This window comes from Coenobita brevimanus, chromosome 40 (genome assembly GCF_032717465.1).
Source record: "Coenobita brevimanus isolate Jiangsu-jjx chromosome 40, ASM3271746v2, whole genome shotgun sequence".
NCBI classification, from domain to species: domain Eukaryota; kingdom Metazoa; phylum Arthropoda; class Malacostraca; order Decapoda; family Coenobitidae; genus Coenobita; species Coenobita brevimanus.
The window spans coordinates 14,727,976-14,742,301 of NC_136993.1; the positions used below are offsets into that span (position 1 = coordinate 14,727,976).

Sequence of the window (14,326 nt, forward strand, 5' to 3'; positions counted from 1 at the left end):
CACCCTTTTCCACTTTATATCATTCCTATCACATACTGACCAGAATGTTCTACTGAGCATAATATTTTTGCAGATTTACACAGTTGGTGTACTGGTGACATCAATTGTTACAACTTACACTATTTTTCAACTTATACGTTACATTCATACTAACATTACACCCGTTTCCACTTTATATTCTTGCTATCACATATTTACTGACCAGAGTGTTGTACTGAGCATCATATTTTCGCAGATTTACACAGTGAGTGTAGTTTTGATATCACTTCTTTCAACTTACACTATTTCTCAACTTATACATTACTTTCCTGCAAACATTACACCCGTTTCAACTTTATATAAGACTTAGCACATACTGACTGGCCTTACCATTATACTGAGCGTCATATCGCCATCCCACACAGTTTCAGTAGTGTAGGAAGTTATGGTACTCTTTGAAACATGACTGAAGGCACAACGCAACATTGCACTCGACACACTCGTACCTTGTGTCTTTTCTCTGAGTGGCTGGTCTGACTGTCGAGTGCTTGCATACATGGCAGCGGCACTGGGGTTTACGGCAGTTTGGGTCGGAAGGGATTGTGCTAGGATAGTGGCGTCCTGCGAGGCATAGGGGAGTCTGGGGAGCCATGGGGGTGCGGGTGCGGTGTGTGGGTCTGTCCTGGGTATTCCTGGCGATTATTTCACGTGCCAGCTCCCTCACAAACCCCTCAAAGGTCTCTGATACTCCGGTTGTCATGGCGTGCAGGTAGTGTGCGTTCAGGACCGTGATGTCGAGCAAGTGGAAAAAGAGCTTTTTGTACCACTTCATCGTGGTCCTGGCACAGTCAACACTGGAAATCGTCGAGTCTGACTGATCCACTTGCCTCATGTTCAGATTATAGTCCAGTACAGACTCGGGTTTCCAGACGTTGCGCCTCCTCTCGCTACAGTGATCCACGGAGTCTGTGCGGTGCATCAGGGGGCTATGTACAGTTGATAGGAGGCAAACTTCCCTGTTGTAGTTCCACAGGGTGGCAAGGATGTTATTGGCCTGGAAGAAAACCACCTCGTTCTTGTCAAGTTTCCTCCCTATCTTGACCATATGGCGACGGTTTCTCTTGACTGTACCACAGACTCCGGTGTCGTGTTGGTGGAGGAACCTAGCAAGAAGAGGGCTAGTGTACCAGTTGTCCAGGTACAACACATGACCACGATGAAGGTACTCCTCTATCATTGTCTTCACCACGGCCCCTGAGAGTCCTATACTACGATCTTCTGTTATATCTGTCTGTGCGCCCATGTACAAGACTATGTCTTGCACATAACCAGTCTTACAGTCACACATAACAAAGATCTTGAACCCGAAACGGTGTCTCTTGCTGGGTATGTACTGGCGAAAGGAAATATTGCCTCTCCACAACACAAGACTCTCGTCTATGACGAGGTCTCTGTAAGGATAAAATGAGGAGCGGAACATTTCCCGTAAATGATCAAATACCAGCCTAATTCTCCTCATTTTATCAGTGTTAATTGCATTAGCTGGATCTTCTGCATCAAAAAAGTGGAGGCAGCCGAGAATATGCTGAAATCTATTACGACTCATCACCTTTCCAAAGAAAGGTGTGAGGATCATTGGGTCAGTTGTCCAGTAGGCAGGAATTTGTTTTTTTCGTACCACACCCATCAAGAGAACCAGGGCAAAAAATAAGAACATCTCTGAAATTGTCACGGGATAGTCATATTGTTGGGAATGCCTGCTCGTGGTTCCCAAACGTTCACTTTCACGGCGCTGTGTTCGTGAAAATATGTTGGTCTGTTCCACTATGCGCCCCACAAACGCCTCCCCAAAGAACAAGTGGAAAAAATCCACCCTAGAGGAACCCGCATGCACACCTGGAGCCGTGCAACCAGACCGCCACTCCTCAGTGAAAGGGTGAATGATGGGAGTAAAATTACTCCCATCTTCCCAGTTCCACGAGACACCACCGTCTCCAGCCACGTGCCCATCGTCGCCTTCGTCAGGGTGGGGAGGTGAGGGTGGTGGGGGAGGTTGGGGAGGTGGAGAGCGGCGCCTTTCATCACTCGCACTTCTCTTCCCTCTCCCTTTTCCTTTACCCTTTCCCTTCCCTTTCCTTCCTTTCCCCACATCCTGGGGCTGTGGGGAGGAAGTTTGGGAATATTGTGGGGCGAAAGACGTGCTGGGGAGTGGCTCCACCTCCTCTCCCCTAGGCCTACGTGCACCACGTGCTCGTGCTGCCTCCCTCACACCAGTTTCCCTTTCACCCCGCACTCCCACCACACCACTTTCCCTTTCACCCCGCGCTCCCGCCACACCACTTTCCCTTTCACCCAGCACTCCCACCACACCACTTTCCACTTCCCCAGACAAAAGACTTGCACCATACCTTATTTGTCTTCTCGCCCCACCTTCTGATCCTTGGGGTGATATTTTCTCCTTACCCAACCACGAGGCGATATCACGTCCTAAGCCGCCGTCATCGTCATCGTCCTCATCCTCGTCCTCATCAGATTCAGGATGGAGAGAGAGCCATGGACGTGGTTGGGGTGCAGGCTGGCCTTCCCTTGCCTTACGGTATGTCACATACCGCTTTTTCCGGGGCGAAGGAACCTCTTCATCATTGCTTGTTATTTCTTCCTCTGGCTGGACGTTATCTCCAGTGAAGGCTTCCAAGGCGGATGCAATTTCGTCGTCTGAGAGACCTTTCCGCGCCATGTCTGACCTGGGTCACTGCTAACAGGTGAGTGACCGAGACAAGGGCGAGCGCGGGTCACGCGGGGTCTGGGACGCTGCCCGCCTGGCGGCAGGTAGGGGAGGCTTGGGTACGTGGGCGAATTGAAAATCTCGCGCGAATTTTGAAAATTGTGGAAATTATGAACCTTGCAATTGCAGGACGTTGAAGTACGTCAACGGGATTGGCAGTGACAAAACGTGAGGACGTGGAAGTACGTCTACGGGATGCCGCTGGTTAAACATATATACACAAATACATACACAAACATATATCACATACAAATATTCATAGATCTACACACACACACACACACACAAATATATGTATATATATACTTGTGTATGTGTATATATATATATATATATATATATATATATATATATATATATATATATGTATATATATATATATATATATATATATATATATATATATATATATATATATGTATATATATATATATATATATATATATATATATATATATATATATATATATATATACTGTATATATATATATATATATATTAGGGTAGTCCTAATTTTCAATCTTGCGAATTTTTAGGACCATACCCCCTGAGTTCCTTCCATATAACACGAAAACATGTCATGCAAAATATTTTTCAAAAATATTTATATTTAGGGGTCTCTCATCGGCCACATTCAGCTTGTCCCACATAGTTGTCACAGAAATGTCTCACACAATTTCGGTGTCTTGAAACTACTCAGTTCTTCATTGTACAATGATTTAAATTCATAGCACCTAGGCAGATCGCAGATGCCTACTGTAAACCGGCCGTGGCAGTTAGATAATTGTCGTTAGACCTCATGACTTGGTTATGCTGCTGATATTCGTGGTGACGATAATTTACTAGATTTCAATGACAATTTGGTATATAACAGTGTTTCACTTACTTGTTAAGTGCATAGAAATGTCACTGTTGTGTACTGATAGCATACAGTGACAATCTAATTGCACCCTGTAATTGCATGTTTTCAGCTTTTACAGGCAATCTTACATAATTACTGATAACTGGTTGAACTGTGTTGGACAAATATCGCTTCGACGAGTGGGTGCACTGATACTAAAGCAAAAGAACTTGTCTAGGACTCGGTCTGATGTCTACTTGCTTGACAAGGTGGAAGATGGTATCAAAGGATCCAAACTGCCTTCAAACCGCCAAGCCCTAGGTTATCTTTTGCACCTCCGCCTGAAGCAGAACAAAACAATGAAAACAGCAGTGACAGCTACAACTGAAAAAGTGGAACAATTTTGGGAGCGTGCCCGTATTCCAGTTTGACAAACATGCAATTCCAAGAAAAAATTGGAGATTTTGCTTCAGTGGCAATCTCTTAAGAAAAACAAGAGCTGGACAACAGCAGCATAAGTCCAGGGTGGGCAATCATTTAAAGATACTTTGGATGACCTTTTCGATATTGCACATGCTGACGCCCTGAAACTGATCACAATAGAAGAGGACAAGCAGTTTCTCATCAGTCAGCGTATGAAAGGCCGGCCAGGGGCAATGGCAGGAATTGACAAGAAGCTAAGTATCAAAGAAGCAAATAAGTGCCACCGTGAGTATATGGAGCTCAAACGAAGAGCAAAAGGCCGCCACTGCAGTTGCGCAGGCTGAAGAAATCGCTGAATTGGAGAGCAGCAGCAGCAGTACTTTGTCATCTGGGGATGAGTCCAGTGGTAACTGCATGACTCCTGTAAATGAGGAATTAAATATAAGTCTTCCTTCACCACCCAAACGTGGTCAGAAAGTTGTGCTGAGTCAAAATTTGTCAGCCACTGTGGATCGATATCAACTGTCTGATTGCGCTACTCTGATGATTCTCGGAGAAACAGGAAAAGCTTTGGGTCATGATCTCAGTTCATTAATTCTGAACTGCAGCAGCATCAGGCAACAGCGACAGAAATGGCTCAGAGACGGTGATGAGTATAATGAATTAGTTCTCTCCAGACGAAGTAATCGTTGTACAGTGGGATGGAAAGTTTCTTCCAGACCTCACCAACAATGAAAAAGTGGACCGACTTCCAGTGGAGAGTTGCAGAAAAGGTCCAAGGCATCTGCTTCGACATGACAAGCGCAAACATGGGTTGCCACAAAGAAGCATGCATTATGGTTGAACAGCTACTGGACAGGGAACTCTTGTACCTCGCCTGCCGGCATCACATCTTAAAACTACTTGCAGGAACTGCTTGCAAGGCAGCCATGCATGTTGCACCAGCACCAGAATTATTGCTCTTCAAGCGATTTCAAACTTTTTGGAGTTCAATTGACCAGGAGCACTTCCAAGTCGCATCATCTGATGAAGTGGTCGCAGCTTAACTTGAAGATATCTAGGAGGAGGTTCTGACCTTTGTTTTCACTACACTTCTGCACAAGCAGCCTCGAGATGATTACTGTGAGCTACTCGAGCTGACTCCCATCTTCCTCAGTTCATCATCTCCACGAGATATTCGTTTTCATAAGCCCAGCACGATGCATCAGGCACAATGGATGTCAAAGGTAATCTACACATTCAGAGTTGGATGTTTCGTTCACAGTTTACCTTGACCATCAGTGAAGAGCATGGTCTCTGTGACCTGTGTGTGTTTTACACACGCTTCTACATCAAGGCCTGGATAACAGCACCACTCGCAGTGAGCACCCCACAGAACGACCTGCATCTGCTGCAGGCCCTAGTCGACTATGCCACCATCAGCAATGAGATTTCCAGAGTAACAGCTCAGAAAATTGCCTCTCATCTGTGATACTTGAATGAAGAGCTCTTGGGTCTTGCACTGTTTGATGATAACGTCAGTCAAGAAGTCAAGAAACAGATGGTGCAAGCTATGAATTTCAATGATGGTATGGAGGATCCTCCCATGTGAGTGACCATTGCGATTGTTGACGTTCGAGGAAAGACTGTCGCTGATTTTGCCACGAAGCAAACAATGAACCTCTTCAAAAGACTGAACATCTATGATGACTTATTGAAGTTACCTGTTGACCAATGGTATGAAGATCATACACACGGAAAGGTGCCGGCATGTTTGCAAAAACTCACAGTAACCAATGATCACGCTGAAGGAGCAGTTGCATTTATCGAGGCCTTCTCCAATCGTCTAACGAAGGATGAAGACCAGTTGCAATACATCCTACTGGTTGTGACCAACCGCCGACGCAGAGTTCCTCTTGGAGTTAAGCGATGCCTGCAGCAATGAATGGTCGGTGATTTGGTTGGCGACATATTGGTCATTTAATAATGCAGAAGTGACTGTATTGATAGTCGTTTACTGGTATTACAATTAAGTGTTCATAAAAAATCTATAACTTGCTTTGAAGCATTTCAGATTAGTTAATTAATATATCTACCTTCTTCCAAAATTAACCGTTTGTGACCTTCTATGACTTGATATCGTATCTGAAAAATTCATAGATGTCAGAAACTTTCAGATACAAAATCCTCTGAATATACACGGTTTGACTCTTATACAGTGATATTCAAGGGCAATGGGTAAGCTCTAATAATTATTTGTCAAAAACATTTCACATACAGCATTTTTAACCTATTCAGAATGTTCTGAATGGATATGGCATTTGAATTTTCGAAATCGAATTTTGGCCCTACTTTACAGTATAAGGACCACCCTAAAATTATATATATATATATATATATATATAATGGAGAGAGAGAGAGAGAGAGAGAGAGAGAGAGAGAGAGAGAGAGAGATAGCGTGGTCCTCAAAATCGAAAGTTGGAATTATTCAACTCCCAGGGTCTCAATCTTTGAGGTTACCCATAAAAAATACTGTGGTTAATATTTCATTGAGAAATAATAATATTTACCCTGTGCTCATGAAGGTTGAAGCTTATAGGATATACCAGCCTCTGAGTCTCCCCCATTTAAGTGTATTAGTCACTCAGGGGTGGGAGTCTCATAGGTGCTGACACCACTCATTGTCCCTGTTCACAGCATTACCTTCTGAGCATCCGGGAATTTCTTTCGGTGCTTCACAATGCCCTGGAGCATGTACTGCAGCTTGCCCTCCTTCTTTGTGTGGCACCTCTTGTATTCTTGTGCCAATGCCACGGCCCGTTTGGCATGGTCGTTAGTCATGGGGAGGTTCTGGACCACCTTGGCAACTGCTTGCAATTACTCACTGTCCAGCCATGTCGACACATCCTGTTCCAGGAATTCACGTCGCAATTGGAGTCTGTCGAAGAACTGGTGAGTCCTCCCATCACAAATGTCTCTAATGACCGGGAAGAGCACGCCAGGACCGACGCTTTCTTGGGTGGGTCGTCTTCCTCTATTGGCTCCTCCAACATCACAGCAGTCATCACCTTCTTCATTTTCATGGAGAAACATTGTCGTCAAGGAGAGCCAGGGCCACCAACTCCTCGGACAAGTACCACAGGTGGTTGGCGAATTTCAACTTGGCTACTTTCGCCACCTCCTTGTCTTCGTATTTTTCCAGAGCCCGGAGGAGCCAGAGATCTCTCAGGGGGGCCTTTGCCGTGTTCGGAGTCTCCGTCCATGCCTCTGAGTAGAGCTTCACAGTGAACATGCTCAGGCACCAAACTCCAGCTTCTTCCTTGGCTGTGAGTCGTAACTGCTGCCAGAACATCCGTACCTTCAGGGTGTACAACACCTTCGACATCCAGTGGACCTGGTGCATCGCATCAGGCACTCAGAATCAAATCCCATGGGGAGGCACTTTGCCAAGGAAGATGATGGTGAGTTCCAAGAACTCCAAATAATCATCCCGGGAGTGACCTTTCTGCAAGGCATTCTTGCAGAACTTGATGATGGATAATGCATCCTCCTCGACGATTTGATGGGCATTTGCATCACTCATGTCGTGGTTGTAATCTTCTTGGTTCACAAACTTCCACTGCACCTTGAATCGCTTGAAGAGCTGAACCTTGGGTGCCAACAACGGTCCATGTCCAAGAGAATAACATCCGTAATGAGCAAAGCACACTCAGATGGCTCCCGGCCATGGAAGCAATAATCATTCCAGGGAAAATCAAAGAAGTACTGCCTGAGGGCCTCCCAATCCACGGCTCCAAAATGCCACAGACGGTGTTTCCCTGCAGGGTTCACAGGCCGTACCAGAGTGATAGAACAGGTTAAGGTGATAGGGTTGTGATCGGAGGAGCCCAACGGAGAGAAAATATTAACAGTGGAAGCAGAAGGATTAGTTGTAATATTGGAGCTCTCTCCAAGGCGGTCTGGGATACGGTTAGGGTGCTGTACAAGCTGCTCTAGGTCATAAGGATAGAAAAGATGTTGGCTTGTTCACCAGATGGATTAGTGGAAGGAGAGGAGAGCCAAAGGTGGTGATGAACATTGAAATCTAAAATGGAGACTTCAGAGAAAGGAGAAATGGATAGAATGTGTTCCATCGTAAAAGTAAGATAGTCAAAGAATTTTTGATAGTCAGTAGAATTAGGGGATAAGTAAACAGCACAGATATATTTAGTCAGAGAATGACAGGAAAGCCGAAGCCAGAGTGTAGAGAATTCAGAAGAATCGAGTTCAGGAACACGAGAGCAAGATAAGTCGTTGCGTATATATATATACACAACAGCCACCTTTGGCTTTGAAATGAGTATAAAGAAAGTAGGAGGATACAGAAAAGGGTTTGCTGTCAGTTGCCTCAGACAGCAGAGTCTCAGTTAGAAAGAGAAGGTAAGGTTTAGAGGAGGAAAGGTGGTGCTCAACAGAGCGAAAGTTAGAGGAAAGGCCGCGAATGTTGCAGAAATGAAGAAATAAGCCAGACAGTGGTTCCAGGCAGCTCAAGTCTCACCTGGAGAGGGGTGGAAGGTGGGGGCATTTTTGGTCCCCCCCCTTGGGGACTCAGAGGCTGAGTGTAGAGAAGTCATGATTTTTTTTTTTAAATTTTGGAAAAAGAACTGTAGTGTGTACTGTGCATGTAGTTTGGTGTAGATAGAGAAATTTGTATTGGAGAGCATGCTGGCCTACTCTCTGTGTAACTGAGACACTGAAAAAGTTCAGCAAAGGGGGATGGTCAGGAACTAGTCCTGTGGGCTGATGAAACGGGAGCTCCAGCACTCCCTGTCATCAGCTTTCCATCTACCTCGGGAGTACTGCACTGCTCGACTGGTGCTACAGTCTACTCTAAGATCAGGAGTCATGTAAATACACTGCCTTTTCCACAAATATAGGTCATTATCAATACAAGAGAATGCCAGTGGGATTGAAGACAGCACCAAGCACTTTCCAGCTCCTGATGAATTACGTATTGTCCGGAATTCTAGGACAAGGAATATTCGTTTATCTTGATGATATAATTGTCGCAACTAACCATATAAAAGAACATCTCCAGAAATTAGACCTACTCTTACAAAAGCTTGGTGATGCTGGTTTAAAAATTAAGCTTTCTAAATGCAAATTTTGCATTCAGGAAATAAAATTCTTAGCCCACAAACTAAATACTGAAGGTATTCACACCTCCGATGACAAAATACAGGCAGTGAAAAAATTCCCAGAACCCACTACGATAGACGAAGGTAGACAATTTTTATGTGTAGCAGGATATTATAGGTCATTTATACAACAGTCCTCTCATATAGCCTTTCCTCTATTCCAACTACTCAAAAAAGATGCTATATTCCAATGGGGAGAAGAACAAAAACAAGCATTTAACGAATTAAAAGGTAAACTAACAAATGCACCACATCTGGCATATCCAGATTTCACAAAACCATTTATTATTTGCACAGACACATCTGTTAAAGGATTAGGGGTTGTACTGGTGCAAGAAGATAAGAGAGGAAAGAATCAACCAATTGCATTTGCCAGCAGACAAATAAAAGGTGCATAGAAAAATTATTGCATTACAGACTTAGAGGCATTTGCAGTGGTTTTTGCATTACAAAAGTTTCGAAATTTGGTTTTTTGGTTACGAAATAACTTATTCACTGACCATAAACCCTTAGTGAGTAAGTTTAAAGAAAAACTCCTCTCTGGGAGGAGAGCAAGATGGAAATGTACAATCAAAAACTACAATGTACACATTCATTACATTCAAGGCAAAACGAATCTAGTAGCTGATGCATTATCCAGGAACCCGAAAACAATTAATGTCGCGGCATTAGATCTCAAAGGAGGCATCCCAAACCACGATGAAATCGCAAAAGCACAAAGACTTAATCCAATATGGTCTAAAGCTATATACGAGTTAGAAAGTGGAGATGACATACAATTACCCAAACTACATGTACCACTAGAACAATTCACAATAATCAATAATGCCTTATACAGGATCAACCCAGGGCAATCCAAATGCCGAAGAAATAATAAACAATTACTGATACCTAATGACATGATACCCCAAATATTACGAACGATACACCATAGCCCACATGCAGGACATCCTGGAAAGGATAGGACATTCAAACAAGCCCAGTTGTTGTATTACTGGCCTTCATTACGAAAAGATATAAACAGTCATATAGACAGATGCGAATCATGTGCAAAACACAAAGGATACCCAATCACACCTGCACCTATAGGTAATTACCCTGTATCACATCAACCATGGGACGTTGTCGCGGTTGATTTACTCAAGATGCCTTTACCATACAATAATAACCAATACCTATTCGTAGCAACGGATCATTTCTCCCATAATGTAATTTTAGCCCCAGTTAAGGATAAAACAGCAGAAACAGTAGCAAAGGCAATAATAGATAATGTAATATGTCACTTTACTACCCCCAAGGTACTAATAAGCGATAATGGAGGTGAATTTAATTCTGATATCTTACAAGGAATATGTAAACAATACAATATCAAAAAGGTTAACGTTTTAGCCTATCACCCAGCATCCAATGGGTTAGTAGAGAGACAAAACAAAAAAGTATTAGATATACTACGACACATTCTCCATGAAAATCATGGAAGCTGGGATGATTGGATTCCCAGAGAAGAAGCATCAATTAATGGATCTATTAATAAATCTGTAGGAGATACACCACATTTCATTATATACGGAACAGATAAAAAACTACCATATGAAATTCTAAAAGGTGAAAATTTGTCCATATACAACTACGATGATATCGCCTATCAGCTTAGGAGACATTGTCTATGGTATCATTCATAAGAGAGACAATAAGTTATCCCCGAAATTTGAGTGCCCATACAGAGTAATTAACATAACAGCAAACAAAGTTTTAATAAGGTCACTGTCAAGCGGCGAAGAGAAACAAGTTCATACTGACCATTTAAAACGAGTTTCAATGGAATTATCCAATAATTATACAACCTCGGATACCACCGAACAACCGAACATAACTCATGAAACCAATCAAGAAAACAACAATAATTACCAAAAAAATATAAAGTCGCATAGCAAACAAACAAATATAGGTGCAACTGTTCCAAAAAAAATCTACAGTACAACATTTACATGATTTAAATATCAATTTAAACTTCTATAAATGAAATAACAAGCAAGTTATTGTTCTCCGTTAATCAACCGTAACGCAGATCATCACTACCATCGACCACAGCATGACTATATTAGAAAATTAATACCGGTAGATTTTTTTTCGGTAGGTAACGATGAAGGGACTTATACTATGGATTCTCCTCTGCATAGCAAGAGGATATGCTCACTTAGACCCCCAACACATAGTATAGCAAGGATGCCTCATAGCTCTAACGGTCACGACGTCAATCGTAATTCGATATCAAGAGTACTGAAATCCGTTTGGATTATTTATACGAATTACCTACTTGTTTAGAGAACATTGCCCAGCCCATGAGGACCCTGGACTTCATAATAGACTATGTTTCACAAGCACATAACACAAAGGAAGTGGATGAAATAGTGAAGTTAGTGAAACGGAAGATAGAACAGGCGAATTTATCTATGCTAATCATGATCCAAGATCTCCCATCTCATGGAACGGAGGTATTGAGCGACACGAACAATATCACATGTACACGTCAAAAGTGTGGATTGTTTGACCTGGGTGGTGTAATTCTTGGGAACATCTTTGGACTGGCTACAGTGGAAGACCTTCAAGAAATAAACAACAAATTTAATAAAACAGCTCAGGTACTAATATATCAAAACAAATTCGTTGCCGGACAAAACAGCAATGAAGAAAATCGTGAAAAATCTAAAAAAGGCAGAAAACATAGCTTACCAGAGTGTAAACAAAATGAATGCCATGGAAGGGAACATAACACTTATCCAACACTTCTCCATCATCACAGAACATATTGACACAATTATACTTCAGCTAGATAACACTAGAGTTCGTTACAGAGCACTTATGCAAGGAATTGCAAATGCTGGTAATGGTAGGATCACAACTGACCTACTTCCGGTTCATGAGCTACGTCAGATAATTAGCCATGGCATTCATAAACATAGTTTGAAGCCTTTGTTTCTTGGTAGAGATTTCATGTTATATTATCCATATTAAGAAGCAACACTAACACCAACATCAGTAGTAGTTCATACCATTCATAACTGACGACCTGTTCACAGTATACCAAATACATCCCTTCCCTTCTAAGAATAATAACACTTTGGTCATCAACATCAACACAGACACCGAACTCATCATGGTCTCCATAAGACGGAACACTGTCACTTTCACTAGTGAATCAACGATTGAACGAAAGTGCCGTACATCCCTACAAGCTGTTCACCTTTTCCCTGCGTACATCTTCACGTTTCAGCTTACTGGAATAGTCCTTTGTGAAATGGCTTTCATAAGAAATCACGACATTCATCATCACTGCAACTTCACTTTTGCTCCAGATAAGCCTATACACCATCAACGCATCGGACACTCACAGATTTTTTTACTTCACTCATAAACACATCAGTTTACATACTCTGTCCAGATATACCACCATCTCATACTTCAGCATCAGGATTATACGTAGTACCAGACTACTGTGCGTTACTTTCACCATCCATGTCCACTTTATCCACCATCAATCACACTGCCATCCTCAATCATATACACAAATATTTTCACCCTCTACCTTATATGGACTTAAACACGAGCATAAGTATTAAGTTGACTTAACCCAAGTCTGACACTATGCAACTAATCAATGAAACAACGAAGCCCTGGGAAGATTTGAGTTTGAGTATGTTCAACCCTTATTATGTGTATAGCCCAGCACCTACTGTCTTTATAATCTTCTCTATTGTATTTGCAGTAGTGCTGTTCGCAGTGCACAGAATGCATGCAAGAATTGCAAACTTGGAGTCAGTATTTAGTGGGGGTAGAGTAAAGATTCAATTAAAAAAACCCTGAATGAAGTTTACATATTTTGTATATAGTGTTAATTAAAAAAAAAAAAAATGGAAAGGGACATGCTATAGAAGTACACCAGTATCATTATCTCTATATAAAATATTCATACCTCTTACTGTAATCTTAACTTTGATTTTTTTTTTTTTTGCATATATGCATATGCCTGTTATACATACACATTTTACAATACGTCATACAATATTCTATAATCATTTTAACTATAATGCATTTGTTCAATTATGTAAACATTTTGTTTAAAATATATTATGTTTCTCAAATATTACTGGATCATTGCATTATTAACATGAATATTATATCTATGCAATATTATAATCAATGTTATGTATTAATAGATTAACATATGTCAATGATGATTGCTGTCTACGGATCGCCAGCCGGCGTGACCGAGCAATTTCAGGACTCCATATTATATTCATACAACTGATAGCATGATAGATAAATAGATAGGCAGATAGACAGTGTAACAGATGGGAACATCAGCCAATTTGTGGGAATAGGAAATGTGTCAGTGAGAGCTGACGAAAGGAAATGCGTCCGCATTTCTGTACGAAATGCCACACGTACACTAAGTCACCAAAACGCTACATACACACAGACACACGCGCTTCTCGAACATTCATATGTATCTTGCACACGTGACACTAGCCCTACTAGGGAAAGATGGAAGAATTACAGAGTCAGAAAGGGGCTAGCCATAGAACCGAAAAGTTGTACAGAGAGGAGGAGAGAGAAGAGGGGTCCGACGAGACTTAGTTAGTAAATTACATTCCTGTGTAATACATACACTGCTCATCTTAAAATTTTCCTTGAAGATAATAAACTACGATCAACACTCTGTATCCATTTTTAACTTCTCATGCCTTCGACTACACGATAAAAAGGACCAAATCTCAAGATTAACATATTACAAGCTCAAGATTCACATTTAATTTAAAAATTACAAATGTATCATCCACATAGCATCGTTAAAATAATGGTCTAAATTGCAGGGGGCACTCATCCAACCAACATACCTCATGATGGGACAAAAAAGCACATGCCAGGGTGGGTCCAAATGGACTGCCCATAGCAACACCATCAATCTGAGCATAAATATTACAATCAAAGCAAAAGTAACTGTCGTTAGAGGCCAGACAATGAAGCTTATGGAGTTTATCCCTATTAAAATTAAACATTCTAGTTTTGTTTAAAGAGATTGTCTACACAGATATTAATTGTTTCAGCTACTGGTATATTGGAGAATAATGATTTTTTATC

At 41.7% G+C, this 14,326-nt stretch overlaps 1 protein-coding gene across 1 annotated transcript in view; it reads left to right on the forward strand.

Annotated features, from left to right (window-relative positions):
* The window catches only part of LOC145396963 (uncharacterized), a 301,105-nt gene that overhangs the window by 62,376 nt on the left and 224,403 nt on the right, over nt 1-14,326 (forward strand). The window contains exons 6-8 of the mRNA XM_080270195.1: nt 5,293-5,466; nt 6,705-7,140; nt 7,320-7,468. Coding sequence (XP_080126321.1) covers nt 5,293-5,466; nt 6,705-7,140; nt 7,320-7,468 — 759 coding nt within the window. The remainder of the gene's footprint in view (nt 1-5,292; nt 5,467-6,704; nt 7,141-7,319; nt 7,469-14,326) is intronic.